The sequence below is a fragment of the Diadema setosum genome, chromosome 20 (genome assembly GCF_964275005.1).
Source record: "Diadema setosum chromosome 20, eeDiaSeto1, whole genome shotgun sequence".
NCBI lineage: Eukaryota > Metazoa > Echinodermata > Echinoidea > Diadematoida > Diadematidae > Diadema > Diadema setosum.
This window is the reverse complement of record NC_092704.1, coordinates 30,485,271-30,503,796: the sequence shown is the minus strand read 5'-3', so window position 1 is coordinate 30,503,796 and position 18,526 is coordinate 30,485,271. Positions and strand designations below refer to the sequence as shown.

Sequence of the window (18,526 nt, the reverse complement as noted above, 5' to 3'; positions counted from 1 at the left end):
TTTTGCCTTCTACCACCCAATGAAATGTAATCGTAACTTAAATAAACATTGATGAATTAATGCAAAATGTTCATAAAACTTTTCAAGTTTTCTCTCTTTCTTTCTGTATCTATGTCTCTCCTCCACCATTTTCACTCGTTTTTCTCATTTTCTCTGGACGTTTCTTCTTATTTTTAATCTCATTCCTCTCCTTGTCTAATACACCCCTATAGATCAATCTTTATGTTCCTAACATAACAAGGGCGCATTATGTTATCTTTTTTTATCTAGTTTTATAGAACAATCATAAAAAGTCATATTATTTACAATGATTTCCGTGATGAAAATAACAGAAATCACAGAAACATAAAGAATAATAAAGGGAAAGTGTTTGATAGGCATGGATATGTTGTTGGGAGCCTAGAATGACTTAATAACTCTTGAATATTTCTCATCCCCGAACAGCAATCGCAGTATAACTGTCATAATGCAGCCACAGCAGCAAGCTTACCCGGCCTACCCGCCACAGCAGCAGCCCCCGGTCTACGTGCCGCCCCCTGCCGGTCAAACAGTGGTGGTCGCGCAAGCTCCGCCTGTGCAGACGAACTATGTAGTCCAGGTAAGTTGACGACATTATATATTGAAAAGCTGTAAGTTATGTCCGCCATAACTGGGGGAGGAGGGGGGGGGGTAATTGAGGGAGAGGGGGATGAGCTTCCAAAATAGGAAAGCAAATCATTCAACGGGTAATGCAATGAGTCAGGTGCTAGCTCTCTATAATTATCTATCTATCCATCTACCTATTGCCTACCAATTAATTTTATCTATCTATCTATCTATCTATCTATCTATCTATCTATCTATCTATCTCTTTTATTTGCTAGCTGGCTAGCTAATATATTTCTGTTTATCAATCAATCTAACTGAACCTATCTATCAATTCATCTTTCCACTGCTGTTCTATATGATCATGGTGAACACTTTGTCCTGACATGTATGTTAAAACTAAAGTACATGTATGTCAATGGTACGCTAATGTTCCACGAAGTTCGTCCAGGTATACGTTTGTGAAGTTAACAACGCTCTTTGTGGGACCTCTTTGTACATTCTTAAAGTGATATTCCTGAACGAGAAAAGACTGCGTCGAGTCATTGTGTCGTCATGAATAAGTGAACGCCATTACTGAAATTGCCAATTAAACAACCATTTTGAGACGATATTTGTTTTAAAAAATCCGAAGCAGTATTGAAAATTCATCAACAGGGACAGCAGCAAAATATCTTCATCAACATAGCAACAAAACACAATCTGAATCGGTTCTTAATTAGTTGTCATTATTATCATTATTATTCGACAAAATAAAGAACATACATATCATAAAAGTTACAAACGTAAGACAAACTAGAAACAACAGTGAACGTTACAGATGATACACTGTATTGTACATGCACAAAAGTAAATACATTTGCTATTGCCGTTGTGATATAATAAGGAGGGACTTTGCTGGTCTATTTTCCCTTCAGGGTGCCCCTCCGTCCAACGAGGGTTGCTGCAGCGGGACATCCGAAAAATTTAACGCCACCGGCGGGCTGGTGACCGGGGTGATTCAAACAGTTGTTGCCGTTCTCTCCATCATCCTTGGCGCCGCTTCCTACGCCTTTCCACTGCTCTGGTACTCTGGATATGGCATCTGGTCGGGCATTTTGGTAGGCATTGAATAAGTTTATAGAGATTGAGGTGGATAGTGGCTATGGTGATGAAACTGGTGGGTTGTGATGATGATGATACTGGTGGTGGTGGTGATGATGATTGTCCTTTCAACTCATAATTTATAAACTCGTAACAGTGGAGGTTTTGTTGTGTAGCGGTGTTTAGCTACTTGGGATCGTTAATATTTATGAGAGGTACACATCACAGTAAAAATGAGTGGCGACACAGTTCAGTTGAGTTTCCATGTGCACTTTATTTGAGAGGCGTTTGGAGGCGATCCTCTCTCTTCGAGCGTCAGAATCCAAGTCTTCTTCTCTGCATCTTATACAACTTGTCAATCTCTTCATACATTCAGTCACGAGGATTACACTGTTGTGACACACTATGAATGGGTGAATGGGGGTGGAGTCTTATGTTAAAGAGGGGTTTTAATGGGGCAGAACTTTGGTTGTTATAGGAACAAAGGCGGGACTAGTTTTATTAAGGAGGTAGTATTCTTGGATTTGGAATGAACAACAATTCTAAGTAATCAATGGGGGAACGGCAGGATGTTTAGGTTTGGCTTAGCCTGGTCGTAAATTAGATGGGGCTAGAAGTACTCAAGGGATGATGAAGGTCGATGACTCACTGGATGAGGTAGAGAGTATTGGTAGGGGTCACTGACTGGTGGAGGTGAACTGGTGGTGTATGTCCAGTCATCAATGTAGAATGGGAGGGGGTAGTGATAACTTTGTGTATCATTACACAACAGTTTTGAATAGATGAGAAATTACAGTTTCAATCAACTAAATGAATATCTCTTTATAACCCAGTGGCAGACATCATAAGCATGATAATGTAGCAGTAGAAACTAAAATATGGAACTTTTTTGATGGAATTCCACATTCCACAAGAAACTGGAGACTTATTTGATGTGACACTGAAAAACCGCAAAACTCTTTAGTGCAATTTCCTTCTTCGCAGTCGTAACTGTAGGACTGCATCTTCAGACACCTAAAGATTTAAATTGTATCCACTTGTTTGAAGTGCCGGGGAAAAAAAAACACGAATTGGGGGACCACTGAATTGAAATTATTATTCGACCCCTAAAGAATATAATGGATGCTGGTAAGCAAGCAACCGAGGACATAAAAAAGTACCCTTCGAAGGAGTGTCATAGGCAATGAGGAAAAAGTACCTCAGCTTCTCAATAGCTCCTTCCAGGGACTCGAACCAGCAACCTTGTGACTGGCAGCCAGTGGTTGTATCCGTGGAACCACATCAATTCAACCCCACCTGTCCGTCGTTGTAGCAGGGGCGGATCCAGGAATTCCAGAAAGGGGGGGGGGGGTGGCTTTACAAAATTAAAGTGGCGCACGTGCCCCTTTTCTTCTTTTATTTCTTTTGTTTTAACGAACAATAAACAAACGGACGTCTCCCGTTGCGCCCCGCCTGGATCCGCCGCTGTATAATTAGGAAAACACTCACCAAGCTGCTATCAATTTTCAGTGGATTTGTCACGGTATGAATATTAATTCATCAGAAAATGCAAGGAATGTGAATTGAAATGACATAGGATAATTATTCTGAGTACTTTTCTGTTGTCTGCTTTGTGTATGCATTTCTCTTTCCCTATTTATTTCTCTAACCTTTCTCTCTCTCTCTTTCACTTACTCTACCCCCTTATTGACGGAAGTTTAACACTCATTCTTGCTCCAAACTTTAATCCTTTGTGCCATAGTTTTTCCTGCCCACCGGAATTCTTGGAATTTGTTCCAAGAGGAGACAAACTGGAGTGGTATGTTTATCTTTATTTCTTTTTTCTTAGACCTATTTGTGTATTTTCGAAAGTACAGTGTTAAAATATGCAAAGTGCCGAATAACTAGTGTGATCAAATACATGTGATTGAAATTTTGTATGCCTACGTTACTGTCTCAAAACAGAGACAAACAATCGTACTTGTACACTCCGCGAAAAAAAGTAGAGATACTCATCTGAAAGATTATGAAGATATGGTTTCTGAGTTGAGTTGAGTTTATTAACAACATACATATGAATATGATAACATGATAACATGAAATTTCACAGTGTAAGATACAATAACATGAAATTTTTATGAGAATACAATGATTTTGTACAAGGTTCTTACAGCTTTGCAAGCATATATTTTACATACTTATATCTACCTTACATAAGAATACATGTGTTATAATACATTTAGTTTCGTTGTGATACATTTATCACTGAAAAGGCAAAGAGAATGAATAAGTATGTAATGTAGACATATATGCATAGACAGAGGTTCTGAAAAAAATAATCGAAAAAAAAATAGAAAAACAGAAGATAATGTTGTTAAAGGGGGAACCAAAAGTTAGCACAAGTGCTAGTCGAGAATGGTTCTCCCATCATAGCTACATTTATATTTAAGCTGCTTATTGCAAGGTCTACTCTTTTAAAGTAACTGTACTATAGAAGTACATTAAACTGAACACTGAAATTTCTTTTCATCACTAAACTTCTTTTGACAGGTGATTTTTTAGGTTTCTTCTAAATGAAGATCTTGTTCTTTCCTCTTGAACATTTTTGGGCAAACTATTCCAAAACTTTGATCCGACAAAAGATATAGAAAATGTACCATGTGTCGTTTTACATTTCGGGAGTCTAAGCATGGAATGATCTTTGCCTCTAGTCCTGTTTCTGTTTCTACTGAGGACCATTCGGCGCTACTAAATTTCCTTGTGTTGTTTTTGTTAGTTTCTCCTCCTCCCGAGAGGGAAGCTTTGATATAATTTTCACGGTGGTGAAAGAAATGCACCTAAAAATGAATAAACTTCAAAAGAATGAGAAAAATATCCCCTACAGAGCAATACAAGATGATAACAAACGGATATGGAATAAGGAAGATATGACATTTTGAAATTTCACATATTTTTGGAAAACGCTTCTTGACCAGTCGTTATGAATACAGCAAGTTGACGATGTCATCCTCTCACATTTTTCTTATACATTTTGTTTACAGAAATGACGAAAATCTCGTATTTCGACTTGCCTTGAAACCACCCAAAATAAAAAAAAAACCACAAAATGATCTTAACTCTGATATATCTGGGAACATCCTTTTACTTGTGTTTGCTATTCTTATTTTCTGAATTTCATGTATCATAAACATGGAAAATGTGAGGGTATGACATGATCAACTCGCTCATTTGAATATTCATAAGGACAGGTCAAGAAATGTTTCTGGAAAAATGTGAAATTTCAAAATGCCATCTCTACCTTATTTCTTATTCGATTTTGTCATTTTTGTATAGTTCTGTAGGGAACATTTCTTTCTTTTGATGTTTACTCATTTTTACGTCGATTTCTTCTTTAACAGAAACGAAGAGAACATGTCGTGTTTTTTTTTTTTTCGGGGTTTCACCTTGGTCATCTTAGCAATGGCAGAGATTTCTCTACACCAGTATACTTAAAACTCTCATCAACATTATGAGAGTGAAATTGCGAGTTGATGCTCTAACTTGCACACATTCTAAACAGTTCAGTCATGTTGTGTGCTGTTAGAATAGGAGTACAATAAAGGAGGATTGAATGCTATTCGTGATAATGACAGTATTCACCAATAGTTTATAGGTAATAATAACATCCATGAAAAATATTACGATAATGACAATAATAACATTTGTTATGATTGGTAGTAGTGCTATTCTACTTGTTCCCATTGTTGTGATAGAACATTTTTCGTCATTGCCCCGTCTCTCTGGAACAAACCACAATTTTACATTCAGGAAGTGTAGATAAGCTTAAATCACTGCTTAAAACTACCTATCTATTCAATCAAGTTTGTTTGTTTTTGTTTTTAGCTTTATATGTATGTTTCATTATCTGCAATTATGTTGTATTTTAGTTGAAGTTTTTATTTTTCTCTTTCTTTTTCTTTGTACTAATGTCCGTAGAAACGGGTACAGCTCGTTATTCCGAAGGTTCGTTATTCCGAAGGCTCTTTAGTCCGAAGATTCGTTATTCCGAAGGTTCATCATTCCGAATTTCATTTTCGGATTAACGAATCTCCGGAATAACGAACCTTCGGAATAACGCCACAAATGTTCGGATTAACGAACCCTTTTTCATTTTCGGATTAACGAACCTCTAGGAATAGGGAATTTGTGTGTTTCGGATTAACGAAACTTCGGAATAGCGAACCTTCGGAATAACGAAGAGCACCCGTAGAAACACCAGCATTAAGCTTTGTATGAAGTTTTATTTAATATCATTATTTTCAATATTCTACATAATTTTACTGCATCATCCATCTATCCGTACTAATGTTAGGTATCTTTTAGGGTTTTTTTTCTCTTATTGTTTTTGCTGTCATTTGTATTGATTATTAATAATAAGTTGTATTCTCTTTATGGTATGATTTCTCGGCTTTATTTTTGTTATATTTTATATGTTATCATTCCACGGCTTTGCTTGTAAGCAGCTTATAGCTGACAGCAAGTTTGTTTTTTAATCCGTGGTTATAAAATGAGTAAACTCCATTCAACTTAACTCAACTCAACTCAACTCAACTTAACTTAACTCAACTCAACTTAACTCAACTCAACTTAACTCAACTCAACTCTTGTTGTTTCCCAGGTCATTGCATACCTGGTGATGTCCATCATCTGTAGTCTGGAGGCAATTGGGATGATCGCCTACGAAGGGACCGCAGCTGGAGTGGCATCCTTCTATCAAACATGTAGTTACTATTACTACGACACTTATTGCACCTACGACACCAATTCGGTGAGTTGCTGCCCTTCTAGCGAGGGTTTACTCCTCCCCATGCTAAAAAATGAAGACTTCTTCAGAATTTCAATTCAATTCCATTCAATGCAATTCAATTTACTTTATTAATTATCATAAAAATACAAATATATACAGTGTAAAATGTGTCGGGGTGTTCACAAAGAAAGCCAAAGGTTTGAGACAAGTGATCCCCTTTGTAGAGTTGGATACATAAGAATATACAAGTCATGCAAATGCATATTCAGAATTATATTCAGAGTACTTACTGACAGTTACAGATTGCATAGACAAATAAAATGAAATAAAAGACATGTGCTACTACATTACACAAATAAAACAAACAGACAGAACAAAACTAACAAAGATGGACTGATACAATTCTAAAGGCGTTTAAAAGATATTTTTATATCTAGACTTAAAAGCACTTTGAGTGGATACATTCTTAAAAATTGAATCTAAATCATTCCAGAATTTAACACCTTTATATGATATATATATATATATATATATATATATATATATATTTATACTCAAGCGACAAAATGACAACACAATATTATGCTTATTTCGAGTTTCAATGTTGTGTAAAGTACGATTCAGTGTAAAACAACCATAAAAATATTAGGTAAAATTGCATTCGGATATTTATACATACAAAGACCAAGTTTGACTGAGACACTGTCAGACAGTGTGAGAGTATTCATTTTCTTTTTTTTTTCAAAAAAAAAGAAGAGGGTTGGCTTTTGAACAAATCCGAATTGTTTTTTTTTTCTGTAAAGCAAATAAACGACGCAAATTAGTTAAGCTGGTTCCAGACCATACAAGTCTACAGTAATCAAAATGAGTCAAGATAAAGGCATATTACAACATGAGTATGTAACAGCAGTATTGAAAGGAGCTTATGCATTATACCGATAGAGATACTAATCTTCCCATGAATACTATTCACATATCTAGTCCAAGTCAATTTATCATCTATGATAGCTCATAAATAATTAATACTATCGACTAGATCAATGATTCGATTATCCATCTTAATTTCTGAAAACGAAATCAATGAAACATCTTGTCGTAAAATTAGAGCTGAATATCATATATTTTGTCCTATCAACATTCATCTGTAGCTTATTGGCTCGCAGCCAATCACAAACGTACATCAGTGTTAAAAATACTATACAGAGTATTCACATTTCTATGTGAAAACAATATATTTGTATCATCTGCACACAGAATGAATCATAAAAAAATTTGATGTATTTATCACATCACTAACATATAAAAAGAAAAGAAGAGGGCCCAAAATACTGCCTTGAGGTGCCCCACATGTTAAAGGTAAAGTACTAGAGTTTGTGCCATTGACACATGTGAACTGTTTACGATCTGTAAGATAATCCCTGAACGAACTGAAGGATACACCTCTAACACCAGACTGTTCCAGTTTGTGCAGCAAAATGCTATGGTCGAGCGAATCAAAAGCTAAGACGTGAAAGGCAATTACGGTTTCTTTGTTGTCAAGTGAAGCAAGGAATTGTTCGAGGGTGTGTAAAAGAGCTAATTCAGTAGAGTAAAAAGGTCGAAATCCAAACTGTTCTTTGGCCATTATTTTGTTCTGGAGGAAATGATCATACAATATATTATAAATAATGCGTTCCAGGATTTTGGAAAATGCAGGTAAAAGAGAAATAGGACTGTTATTTTCTAATGCTCATTTGTCGCCTTTATTACAAATTGGGATGATTTCAAAGTTCTAGATGCTCAGATTGAAACAAAATAAAAGCAAAATCCTGTTCTTTATTGTAAGCAACAAGTTACGCTTATTTTTTAATTGAATTACTGAAGCTGCACTGGTCTTACACTCGAGACACAGTGAACAGTTTCAGCTGTTTATTCTAATATTTCACATCACATCTGTACATGTACTTAACAAAAAAATATAAACAAGCAATATGAGCATAATGAAAATATGATATAAAGTTGGTCATGACAAGAAAGTGTGTCAGCATATGTACATAAAAGACAATTCTCTATAATATGTGAAATGTGAAGGAACCGCAAAAGCAAAGCTTGTGACCGCGTGTTCCAGGAAAAAAAAAAAAAGTATCAATGTAAATTAGTCTTGCAATGGAGACAGGACACAAAGTACTGATGACGAAACTATTTTGATTGATAAAATAGTAAGATACCAAGAGCAGAAGAAGTAAAAGAAAAGAGAAACGAAACGAAAAAAAAAAATCCAAGAGAGAAAAGAAAAAGAATAAGTACTGATCGTATAAAAATAGCATAGAAATACAATATATAATATGATATCAATATCATTACCTATATAAACTGATTATATATATGTATATATATATATATATATAATATATACATATATAAAGTTTCCCTGTCGTCTTTAATGATGGCAGCCCATCAGGGATAAAGATGTGTTTCCTTCATTCCATAAAGGGCGCCGTTGCTGTCCACTCCATCCTCGCTATCGTGGCCTTTGTGGAGTTCGTGGTCGCTATCGTGGCCTCCGCCATCTGCTGCGGTGGTCTGCGCTGCTGCTGCGCCTCTCCTTCGACCACTACCACCACCACCACGGTAAGTTTATATAATTTCCCCCATGAAATCATAAAAGGAGTGTCCGGGGTGTCTCTCCACCCAAGTAAGCTCGAGGTTCTTTGTGTGTGTATGTGTGTGTGTGTGTGTGTGTGTGTGTGTGGAGTGGGGGGGGGGGGGATGGGTTCCCATCCATCCGTTCATCTCTAGGTCCTTCTGCCCTGATTCTGTCTCCCTCCCCCCCCCCCCAAAAAAAGAGACTACAACAAACAAATGCAACGTACACAAACAAATAAGGCGTACATCCATTGATGACATTATAGGCAAATCTCGAAATATCTAGGGGTCGATGGCATTGAACTTAATAACTGATAATGTCTTAGTATATTCATTCAATTTAGAAAAGAATTAACATAAACAGGCAATTGTTTTGCTATATTGATTGAAATGACAAGGTTAAAAGTCACTTTTTTTTTACTCATTCTCTAATCGTAGCTGTGGCTAGAAAAGTTCAGTGAAAATGCAGTTTAGCACGAGGAATAAAACATATATTTAATAACACAGGAAGATGCCTCACTGCTTTATCAGTGCTTTAATGCTGCTGGTAATGCCTGATGATAGCACTCCATGCTACGTGAGCGCGCGCGCACGTGTGTGTGAGTGTTTAAGATTTTGTATGGATCATTATCTACAGTATGATTATATTTCTATATTCGCACTTTCTATATATATGCCTATGATATAATTCCTGATTTACTCTGTGCTATGTTTTGTTGGAAAAAAAAGAGAATTAGAATAATTGAATTCAATTCAATTCAATTAAATTGAATTGAATTGAATTGAATTGAACTGAATTGAATTGAATTGAATTGAATTGAACTGAATTGAATTGAACTGAATTTATTTTATGTAAGGGGGCAAACATAAGAGGAAAATTCCTCTCCTGAATATTATTAAGACACACATCCTGTTATATTCATCTGTTTCCAATTACAATGTAGTCTATTGATAAAAGACATCTGCTTGAATGGGAAAACTGCTCCGATAACATCTTCTTCATTATAACATGTCACAATCTGTGTCCTTACTATACAGTATTCTCACAGTTTTCTATCCGCTTTGCTGCTATGTCTTGTTTTGGTTTGTCTCGTCTTGTTTCTGTTCAGACTTATTACGGTGGCCAGCCCCAGCCTCAGCAGCAGTTTGTTGTGCAGCCGGCTCAACCCCATCCCCAGGCCTACCAAGGTATTACATTAATACAATTTACAGATTGAAGCATTAAACAAAACGTAGAAAAATGAATAACGTCAATTGGCTGGACCTACATAGAAACGTGTAAATAGGTAAATCTCTAGACACTGTGGTCACTGATTTTATTCCTGTTAAAGCAGAACAAAATTTTAACCTAATGGACTCTTTGAATTCTGAATTCTGAAGTGTATTTGTATTTAAATCTATTTACTAAAACTAAGCTGAAATGTGTATGGCATTGCACTTCATGAAAGATGTCTAATTTCAGGTGTGATTGATGTGTTGGTAATTCCTCCATTCTTTTATTTGCAAAGTTGCGTCACTGATTTTTAACTTCTGCTGTATTCCTCGTACATTTATTCATTCAGGCAAGGCGTAAAGAGAATTCGAGAACAGCTGACGGTGTAGAGGACCGCTGAGGCTGAACCGGATGTGTCTGATTAGGTGATCCGAGTATCCTCTCGTTCTACGTTCGTTTTGTGAGCAAGCATCTAAAAAGGCTCGTTTAACCGTTATAGTTCCATAGCTCACTGAGACGCCTTTTGGTTTCTTTGGCTTATTTTCTCCTTGTTTCAAGCTCTGTATATAGATTAAAAAGATAGCAATGACAGCTGTCGTGCACAATGTGGTACTTACAAATTGGTACTTTATTAAAGAGGACTGAGATATGAAGAGGTTTTCGTTACGTGCCCACTTCACACCAAGTGGTACGTAAGAGGAGGTGATGTACGATTATTCGCGCTGACTAGACATGCTATACGAAAACTTAGAACAGTGTAACTATCATCAGAACTTAATTATAGATTCTAATTTGTAAGTTTTTTACTGTCCTTTGGGTACATCATACGGTACGATCATCACCTTTGAATGTAGATCCTATTTGAAATTTATTTGTAGTTGCGAATCGATTTGTTAGACCAACATGGAAATATATATATACATATGTATATATATATATATATATATATATATATATATATATATATATATATTAGTGAGTTTTGATATTCGCTGCCTAGTTCTGAATTACTTAAAAATTATTACAAATACTTTTCCCTTTCATTGGGCTCACCTCCAGACCATAGAGAAAATTTTAACAGATTTTTGATAATTTGATGTGACACAATTAAGGAGTATTGATCAGATAGTGGTTTCAAAGTAATATATAAATGCTTTCCGACGAGTTAAGGTTGAACTGAAATCCGTTTGTATTTTTTGTTTTTACAATAATGTCTGTTTTCCTGCTTGTGTTCATTATGCAGATTTTTTTTTCATAATTCAGTGTGTTTATTATCGTAATCAAGAATGAATTGGATATATGATATTATATATATACAATAATCGTACTCGCGTCATGCTGAATAGCAGTACATTGCAGCTTTCTACGTCAACTATTTTAAACTTTTATGTTATTACATGTTCAAATAGTTATATTTTAACTGTGTGTTTTGGTGGTGGCTTAGCTTCATACAACTTCTTGACTGAAAATATTTGACTGCACACACTCCACATGATTTTTCTCTTTGGAGTTTATAAACTTGAACACGGTCTTTCAGGGTTCGTCTTTCAAGCATAGCGTTAATTCAACGTAACAAAGTCGTAATCGGTAGGCTTATTATTAAGTAATGTCCTTATCTTTTTTTTTCTTGAATATATCACGCAAAATATTTGTAAACCATATTTCTTGCACCTTTTTATTGAATTCATAAAAATACTCAGACGTTTTAGCTAGAACAATATGACTAAATGCTACTTTACCTGGTAATATATATATATATATACATATATATATATATATATATATATATAGTTGTTGTTGCAAGTGTTGCATTTTTTTTTTCTAAGAGGAATCATTTAACCAAGAAAGGAGCTGTGTGGTATGTAGCCTCATTTCTTTGTGTGTGTGTGTGTGTGTGTGTGTGTGCGTGTGAAGCTTAAAATCCTTTTTGGTACTTTCAGTGTCATATTGATGAATAAGAACATAATCGATTCTAAATAAAATATCATATAATATAAAACAGAATAAAACAGAGTAAAAATAATCTAACGGTCTATGGATTAAAAAAAAAGCAAAAACAAAAACAAAGCCACGTAATCCAAACAGCCCCTCCCCCTTTTTTTTTTTTGTTTTGCAAACACCTGCAGTTATAGATTGAAAATGATAATAATTGACAGTGCTCATATAGCGCATAACACATAGTGCATAATGCACAAAGTGCATAAAATATTATGCAGAATATGAATCACAGTCAACGTTTTACCTACTGAAATTTGATTTGTAAATCTAAGTTTTATTCTCAATCTAAATTGCAAGCCTTTATGTTACGGAGGGAGCATGACAAAGGTTTATATCCTGCAGCGTTACCGAACCACACAAAAATTTGATTTAAAACAGTAATTGTTGGTGAAATGCCGTACAGTGGGTCAGTTTAAGAGTTTGTGTGTGTGTGTGTGTGTGTGTGTGTGTGTGTGTGTGTATGTCTATGTATGTCTGTCGGTGTGTGTTTATTAACGTATGGATTTGTTTAAATTGAAATATCACATCAATGGAACTGATTCTTGCTAGATTAAATTTGCTTGGGTACAGGTAGGCCCTACTACATTTTCTATGAGCATTCATTCGTGGTTGTCAAGACTTATAATTTGTTTGTCCAATGTAACAAAAAACATTAACAAAAAAAAAAGACAAAGATGAGACAACTGTCAATGGTGTTACTGTGGTTGAATTGAAAGAAGAAAAACGACTAAGTTTTTGTACCAGTTCATATTGAAATAAAAGCAGTAGGAACAGATTATTTGCAATTTGAATTATTTATTGAGTTGTATTTTCTGTAATATATATAAATATATATATATATATATATATATATATATATATATATATATATATATATATATTATAGTGTATGTGAGGTGGTAATGTGTAGTATGTATTATTTTAGTTCATTCATTCATTCACTTATTTATTTTTCCATTTCAAACAGAGACATATAAATATTTTACAGAAATTGAATACATAAATTTGATCATGGTACATAATATTTTAAGTATACGGAAATGGTGGAAATGGGGAGGAATGCTAAAAAGCAGTGCTTGAAGGATTACAATAATTACATCATTACTTAATTAACTGAATACATAATTTGATACACATTTGCATCATACCTTATGTTTGATTATTGTTCTCAGCGAAGGAAAACATACCAGTGTCTTGCAGATGTATCAATGTTTGTTCAAAAATGTATAATTAAAAAGAAAAAAACACACACACACAAAACACAAAAACGTACACACAAAAACGTACACACAGACACACATACAGTATTCTACATCACTACTTCGTTCATCAAATCACATTCATCAAATAAAATCATGATATGTTCATTGATAACAACAACGACAATGATTACGCCAGTACCAATCGATAGGCCTCCATAAGACGATAAAAATGGTAACAAAAGCTCTGATTATCTAACAATTGATTTGTTTTGAATGATAGTAGATGATAGCATTGTTTTGTAAGGACAACGATAAGGAAAAATAAATCAAAACCGCTGACAGCGCAACGCATTTACACACACACATACCTACACACCCACACACACACACACACACACCATGACACATACACACACACACACACACAACAAACGCGAGGAATGTGTAACTGTGTTTGTATCTGTCTGCCTGTCTGTGTGTTTGTGCATGCAGTGGCGTACCGTGGGTCAAGATATTGGGGGGGCACCTCATGGCAGCAACATCAGAATTGCATAACGGTATAAATACGTGCGAGCGAGCGGAGCGAGCGAGCTTGAAAATTTTGACATTTTACAGTCCCCAAACTGCCGTTTGTAGCTATATATAATAATATATTTGCTTTTGAAATTAAGGGCGTTGCACTCGGCGCTACTGCTGGCCGTTGCTGGCAGTAACATGAATGGCATAACGATTAAATGCGAGCGAGCGAAGCGAGCGAGCTTGAAAATTTTGTCATTTTACAGTCCCCAAACTGCCGTTTGTAGCTATATATTTTCGCTTTGGAAATTATTGGGAGGGGGCGCACCGGGCGCAACTGCTGGCAATTACTATATACTGACAGCAACATCAGGAGAATTGCATAACGATTAAATGCGAGCGAGCGAAGCGAGCGAGCTTGAAAAATTTGACATTTTACAGTCCCAAAACTGCCGTTTGTAGCTATATATATTTTTCGCTTTGGAAACTCAGGAGGGGGGGGGGGGGGCGCACGGGCGCAACTGCTGGCAATTATTAGCAGTAACATTAGGAGAATGGCATATAACGGTTAAATGCGAGCGAGCGAAGCGAGCGGGCTTGGAAATGTTGACATTTTACAGTCCAAAAACTGGTAGCTACATGTATTTTTTTTTTGGCTTTGGAGGGAGGGGGCGCCCGGTGCGCCCCCTGGATCGCCACTGGTAGTCAAGGGTGTTGGTTTATGTTCATGATTGGGGGAGTATGACCAGCGAGGGGGCGTCGAAGTGACCAAGCGGGAGAAGGATGTCCAAAATCTGCACTTTATATAGAGCATCCCCTTAATTTGTTTGCGTTTGTGAGTGTGTGTGTTTCATATAGATGGAAAAGTTAGGAAATAGCCAAGGTCAAGTCTTATTATTGGCAATGCAAGGCATTTTAATATAGACTAGTATGTAAAGCAACACTGCAAAATCAATGATCAAGCTTTGATAGCAAATGCGCACAACCTATCAAACATCACATTGCGTAACATTGCAGCGACTCTTTTTGCCATTCCGATGTTCTGAGTGCACTGCGCACATCCTGCTTATATTCAAAATGCCAACCAGGAATCACGCTGAATCACAATCTTTTGTCGTCTCCGGGCTTTTTGAACAATGTTTCACTATAATACCTCTTTAGTTATATGGTTAAAAGAAATCTTAGAAAAATATCTTTTTTCTTGATCATCCTTTCATGTCGATTTCAAAATCAGTTTACTAACCCTTGAATTACCATTCTGGTATTTTTTTCATTTTTTCCCCTTTTTTTTTTTTTTTTTTTTTTTTTTTTTTACCAGCGGATTGGGGGGGGGGGGGGGCACGTGCCCCCCCATGCCCCCCCCGTAGTTACGCCACTGTGTGCATGCGGATCCACCATTATAAATCAATCTACTAACTGACTGAGGCGTCTGAACAACGCGTGTGAATGCATACAGGTGCTCTCTTCGGGTCCTACTCACAATTTACAACCTTACAACCGGAGGAGATATTTTTCATTGACGAAAATGCGAATCTCTTGTTTATTCTAGGTTATTATTCATCATATTCAGAACAGTGATAATACGAGTTTGCTATATAGAGGACTGCGCAGTCTGATCTCATACTGATTGTCTTATTATCAATATATAGTGATATTATGCCTCAGCTGCGACAAGACAAACACGGAACAGAATACTCCAGATACTTTTTATGACTTCAATATGCAGCTAAACAAACACTATGCCGAGCTGAACTTTTGTTTGATTTGCTTTCATATTGATACTCTCATATTTTCTGGGTATATAAAACCGAAAGAAATATAGAGCATAAATTTTGCTTAATAACATCTATACGATAACTATTGCCAAAAACCACAACAAACAAAGAAGCATATTCTTCACTAACTAACAAGTGATTATATCCCTACTGAAAAGAGCACAGCGTCCCACAGTGTGTTCACAGTGTGGTCACGTAGTCGACTATGTGAAAACGCTCGAATTCTAACAGTGTGGAGATGATTTCACACTGTGGTTTTGCACAAAGTGTTCACATGGTAATGTTCTGTGTCACATGGTAATGTTCTGTGTCACACTGTGAATTGGTGATTCACAATGTGTTCACAATGTTTACAACGATCGAATTTATCAGTGTGAAATGATTTCACACTGTGTTTACATTGTGCTTACACTGTGTCTGTCACACTGTGTTCTTTCCAGGAAGGATAGGTGAGGAGGGAAGGGAATTTTAGGGGGCACAGGAGCCCGCCGTGTTCAAAATATAAAGAAGCTTGATAAATGCTGAAAGATTGCTCTCCCTGTTAGCTTTGATAGGAAAGAAAGTCAAAAGGAAAATCCAAACTAGACCCTGTTGACATCGTGTCTATAAGGCATATCCCATAAGCATACTCCATAATATTGAATTACGACATCAGAATAATTATGTAAGTTCAGTGAAAATATACATTAGTCAAACAACTAACAGAATTTCAAGGAAAAATCGAAGACTGTCAGTAATCGGTCAACGGAATGTTAACATTTCATGAAAATTAGATTTTGAATATCCTTTGTATGATAGGATGCCAGTGTAAATTTTGGTAACAACATTTAATTGACTCGTCGGAGTGCGTTTAACTAATCTTGCAGCTGAGTTATGAATCCTTTGTAATATGACAAGTTGCATATCAGAAAGGCCATAGAAAAGACTATTACAACAAATTCTTGTACATAGCCATTGTGATGAATATAGTTTTTTTCTATTGTAGCATGGTTAAGAAACTTCCGGATATTTAAAAAGCATTCTTCACTTTCATACTCATTACAAGTTTGCTACCTACAAGAACATCAAAATTTTGTGTCGTTTTGAAGTCATAAGAATCAATTCAAGGGTAACAGAGTCGATGACACACTCTGGCCGTGTTGTATAGTAAAATGCAGAATCCCAGTTTTATCATGAATTAATTTCAAACTATTGCCGGCAGACCAAAGCTAGATATCAGATACCATGGTTTAAACCAATTAACCGCAAGCGACTGTTCATTACGCTATCTACAGGAAGAATGTATACGTCATCATCTCCATGATCATGTTATACAGTGGAGACCGTGATACACTATCTCCTCACATTGAGAGTTGAGATAATAAGGGAGAAATTCGGCAAACTTATCATAAAACCCTGGATTCCATTTTCTACAGGGACGGCACTTGATTTGGAATCGCCGATGATGACAAACTGAATTCATATAACCATGTTGTGTAACAATGACTGAAACAATTTCATAAACACGTAACTCAATTAGTACGACTTCTTTTTCTTAAAGGAACAAGTCCATCTTCACAGACATGTGAATTGAGTGAATGCAGCGATATTAGCAAAACTTATCAGTGAGAGTTGAGGACAATCGGACAATTCGTTCAAAAATATGAATTTTTGAAATTTCTGCTCAGTCACTGCTGGATGAGAAGATCACTATAGCTTGTGATGTCGCATGTGTAGAACGACATTAAAAAGATGTAAAGTGTGAAATGTGATTTTTTGAAAACACTTTTTGTTCTTTTAAATTCTCTTAGTATTTTCCTTATATCGTTCTACGCATGTGACATGTAGTAGTTTGTAGTAGTCTTCTCATCATGAAGTGAATGCACGGATACTTTAAAATTTCATAATTTTTGAACGGATTGTCCGATTTTTCTCAAACTTTCACTGATGTGTTTTAGTATTCAATATTGCTGCATTCACTCAATCCGCATGGATATGAAGGTGGACTTGTCCTTTAATTATTCATTATGTTCAATAAGGAATTACTTGCATGCTTATGAGCTACGTATCATGTCACCGACAGTTTTGTTTAACCGCTAAGGACTATACATATAGGCAATAGGGATAAAGTGCCATGATGCATCACACGATTGAGAGATCGTGGTCTTGTTCTTTACGCCTTATTTCATTTCATTTAAACTAATTTTCATGATTATTTCTCGCTGAATATACAACAGAATAAAATGATACATGATATCCACCTATAGGACTGTGTTCCTACGGCTCCATAACCGAATGTAATGTGCTGGTGAGCACGAGAATCCATGGTATGGTATTTCAGGTGTGAAATATCCGTTGTAGTATTCACTATCTATTACTGCTTGCCCTTAAACCGGCGCGCACGCCTGCGACAATACGCAGAACGTGCTCTGGCTTATAATGATTGGTCCTATACTAGGATTTTCATTAACATTTTCATCATTTCTCGTTTTATAGGCAAGGTTGTAAAATAGGTAATAAGCTGGCATGTAAATCTTGAAGAAAACTTCATATTGAGGTTAATGAACTACTGAAGTCAATCTGTTGTTATGCACTTGTTTACAGCAGTCTCACAGCAACCGTTGATTTATGTTTACTTTGACGTTATTCAAATTTTATGAAATAGCATTGGCATTGAACGAGATCTCATTTCATTGAAGAAATAAAGATATTGGGAAAGCACCTTGCTAAGCACCATGTATGCCTATACAATAAAACATTTATTGCCTTTCCGTGTTCAAACACA

The 18,526-nt window shown here is 35.9% G+C and overlaps 1 protein-coding gene across 1 annotated transcript; it reads left to right on the top strand.

Moving 5' to 3' along the window:
* The first annotated feature begins 466 nt into the window (after positions 1-466).
* LOC140244088 (uncharacterized) lies at positions 467-10,810 on the top strand. Its single transcript, XM_072323736.1, has 7 exons — positions 467-598; positions 1,503-1,685; positions 3,410-3,466; positions 6,305-6,454; positions 8,906-9,043; positions 10,168-10,246; positions 10,621-10,810. The coding sequence occupies exons 1-7, from the start codon at positions 467-469 to the stop codon at positions 10,629-10,631; spliced, it is 750 nt and encodes a 249-aa protein (XP_072179837.1). The 3' UTR covers positions 10,632-10,810.
* The last annotated feature ends 7,716 nt before the right edge of the window (positions 10,811-18,526 follow it).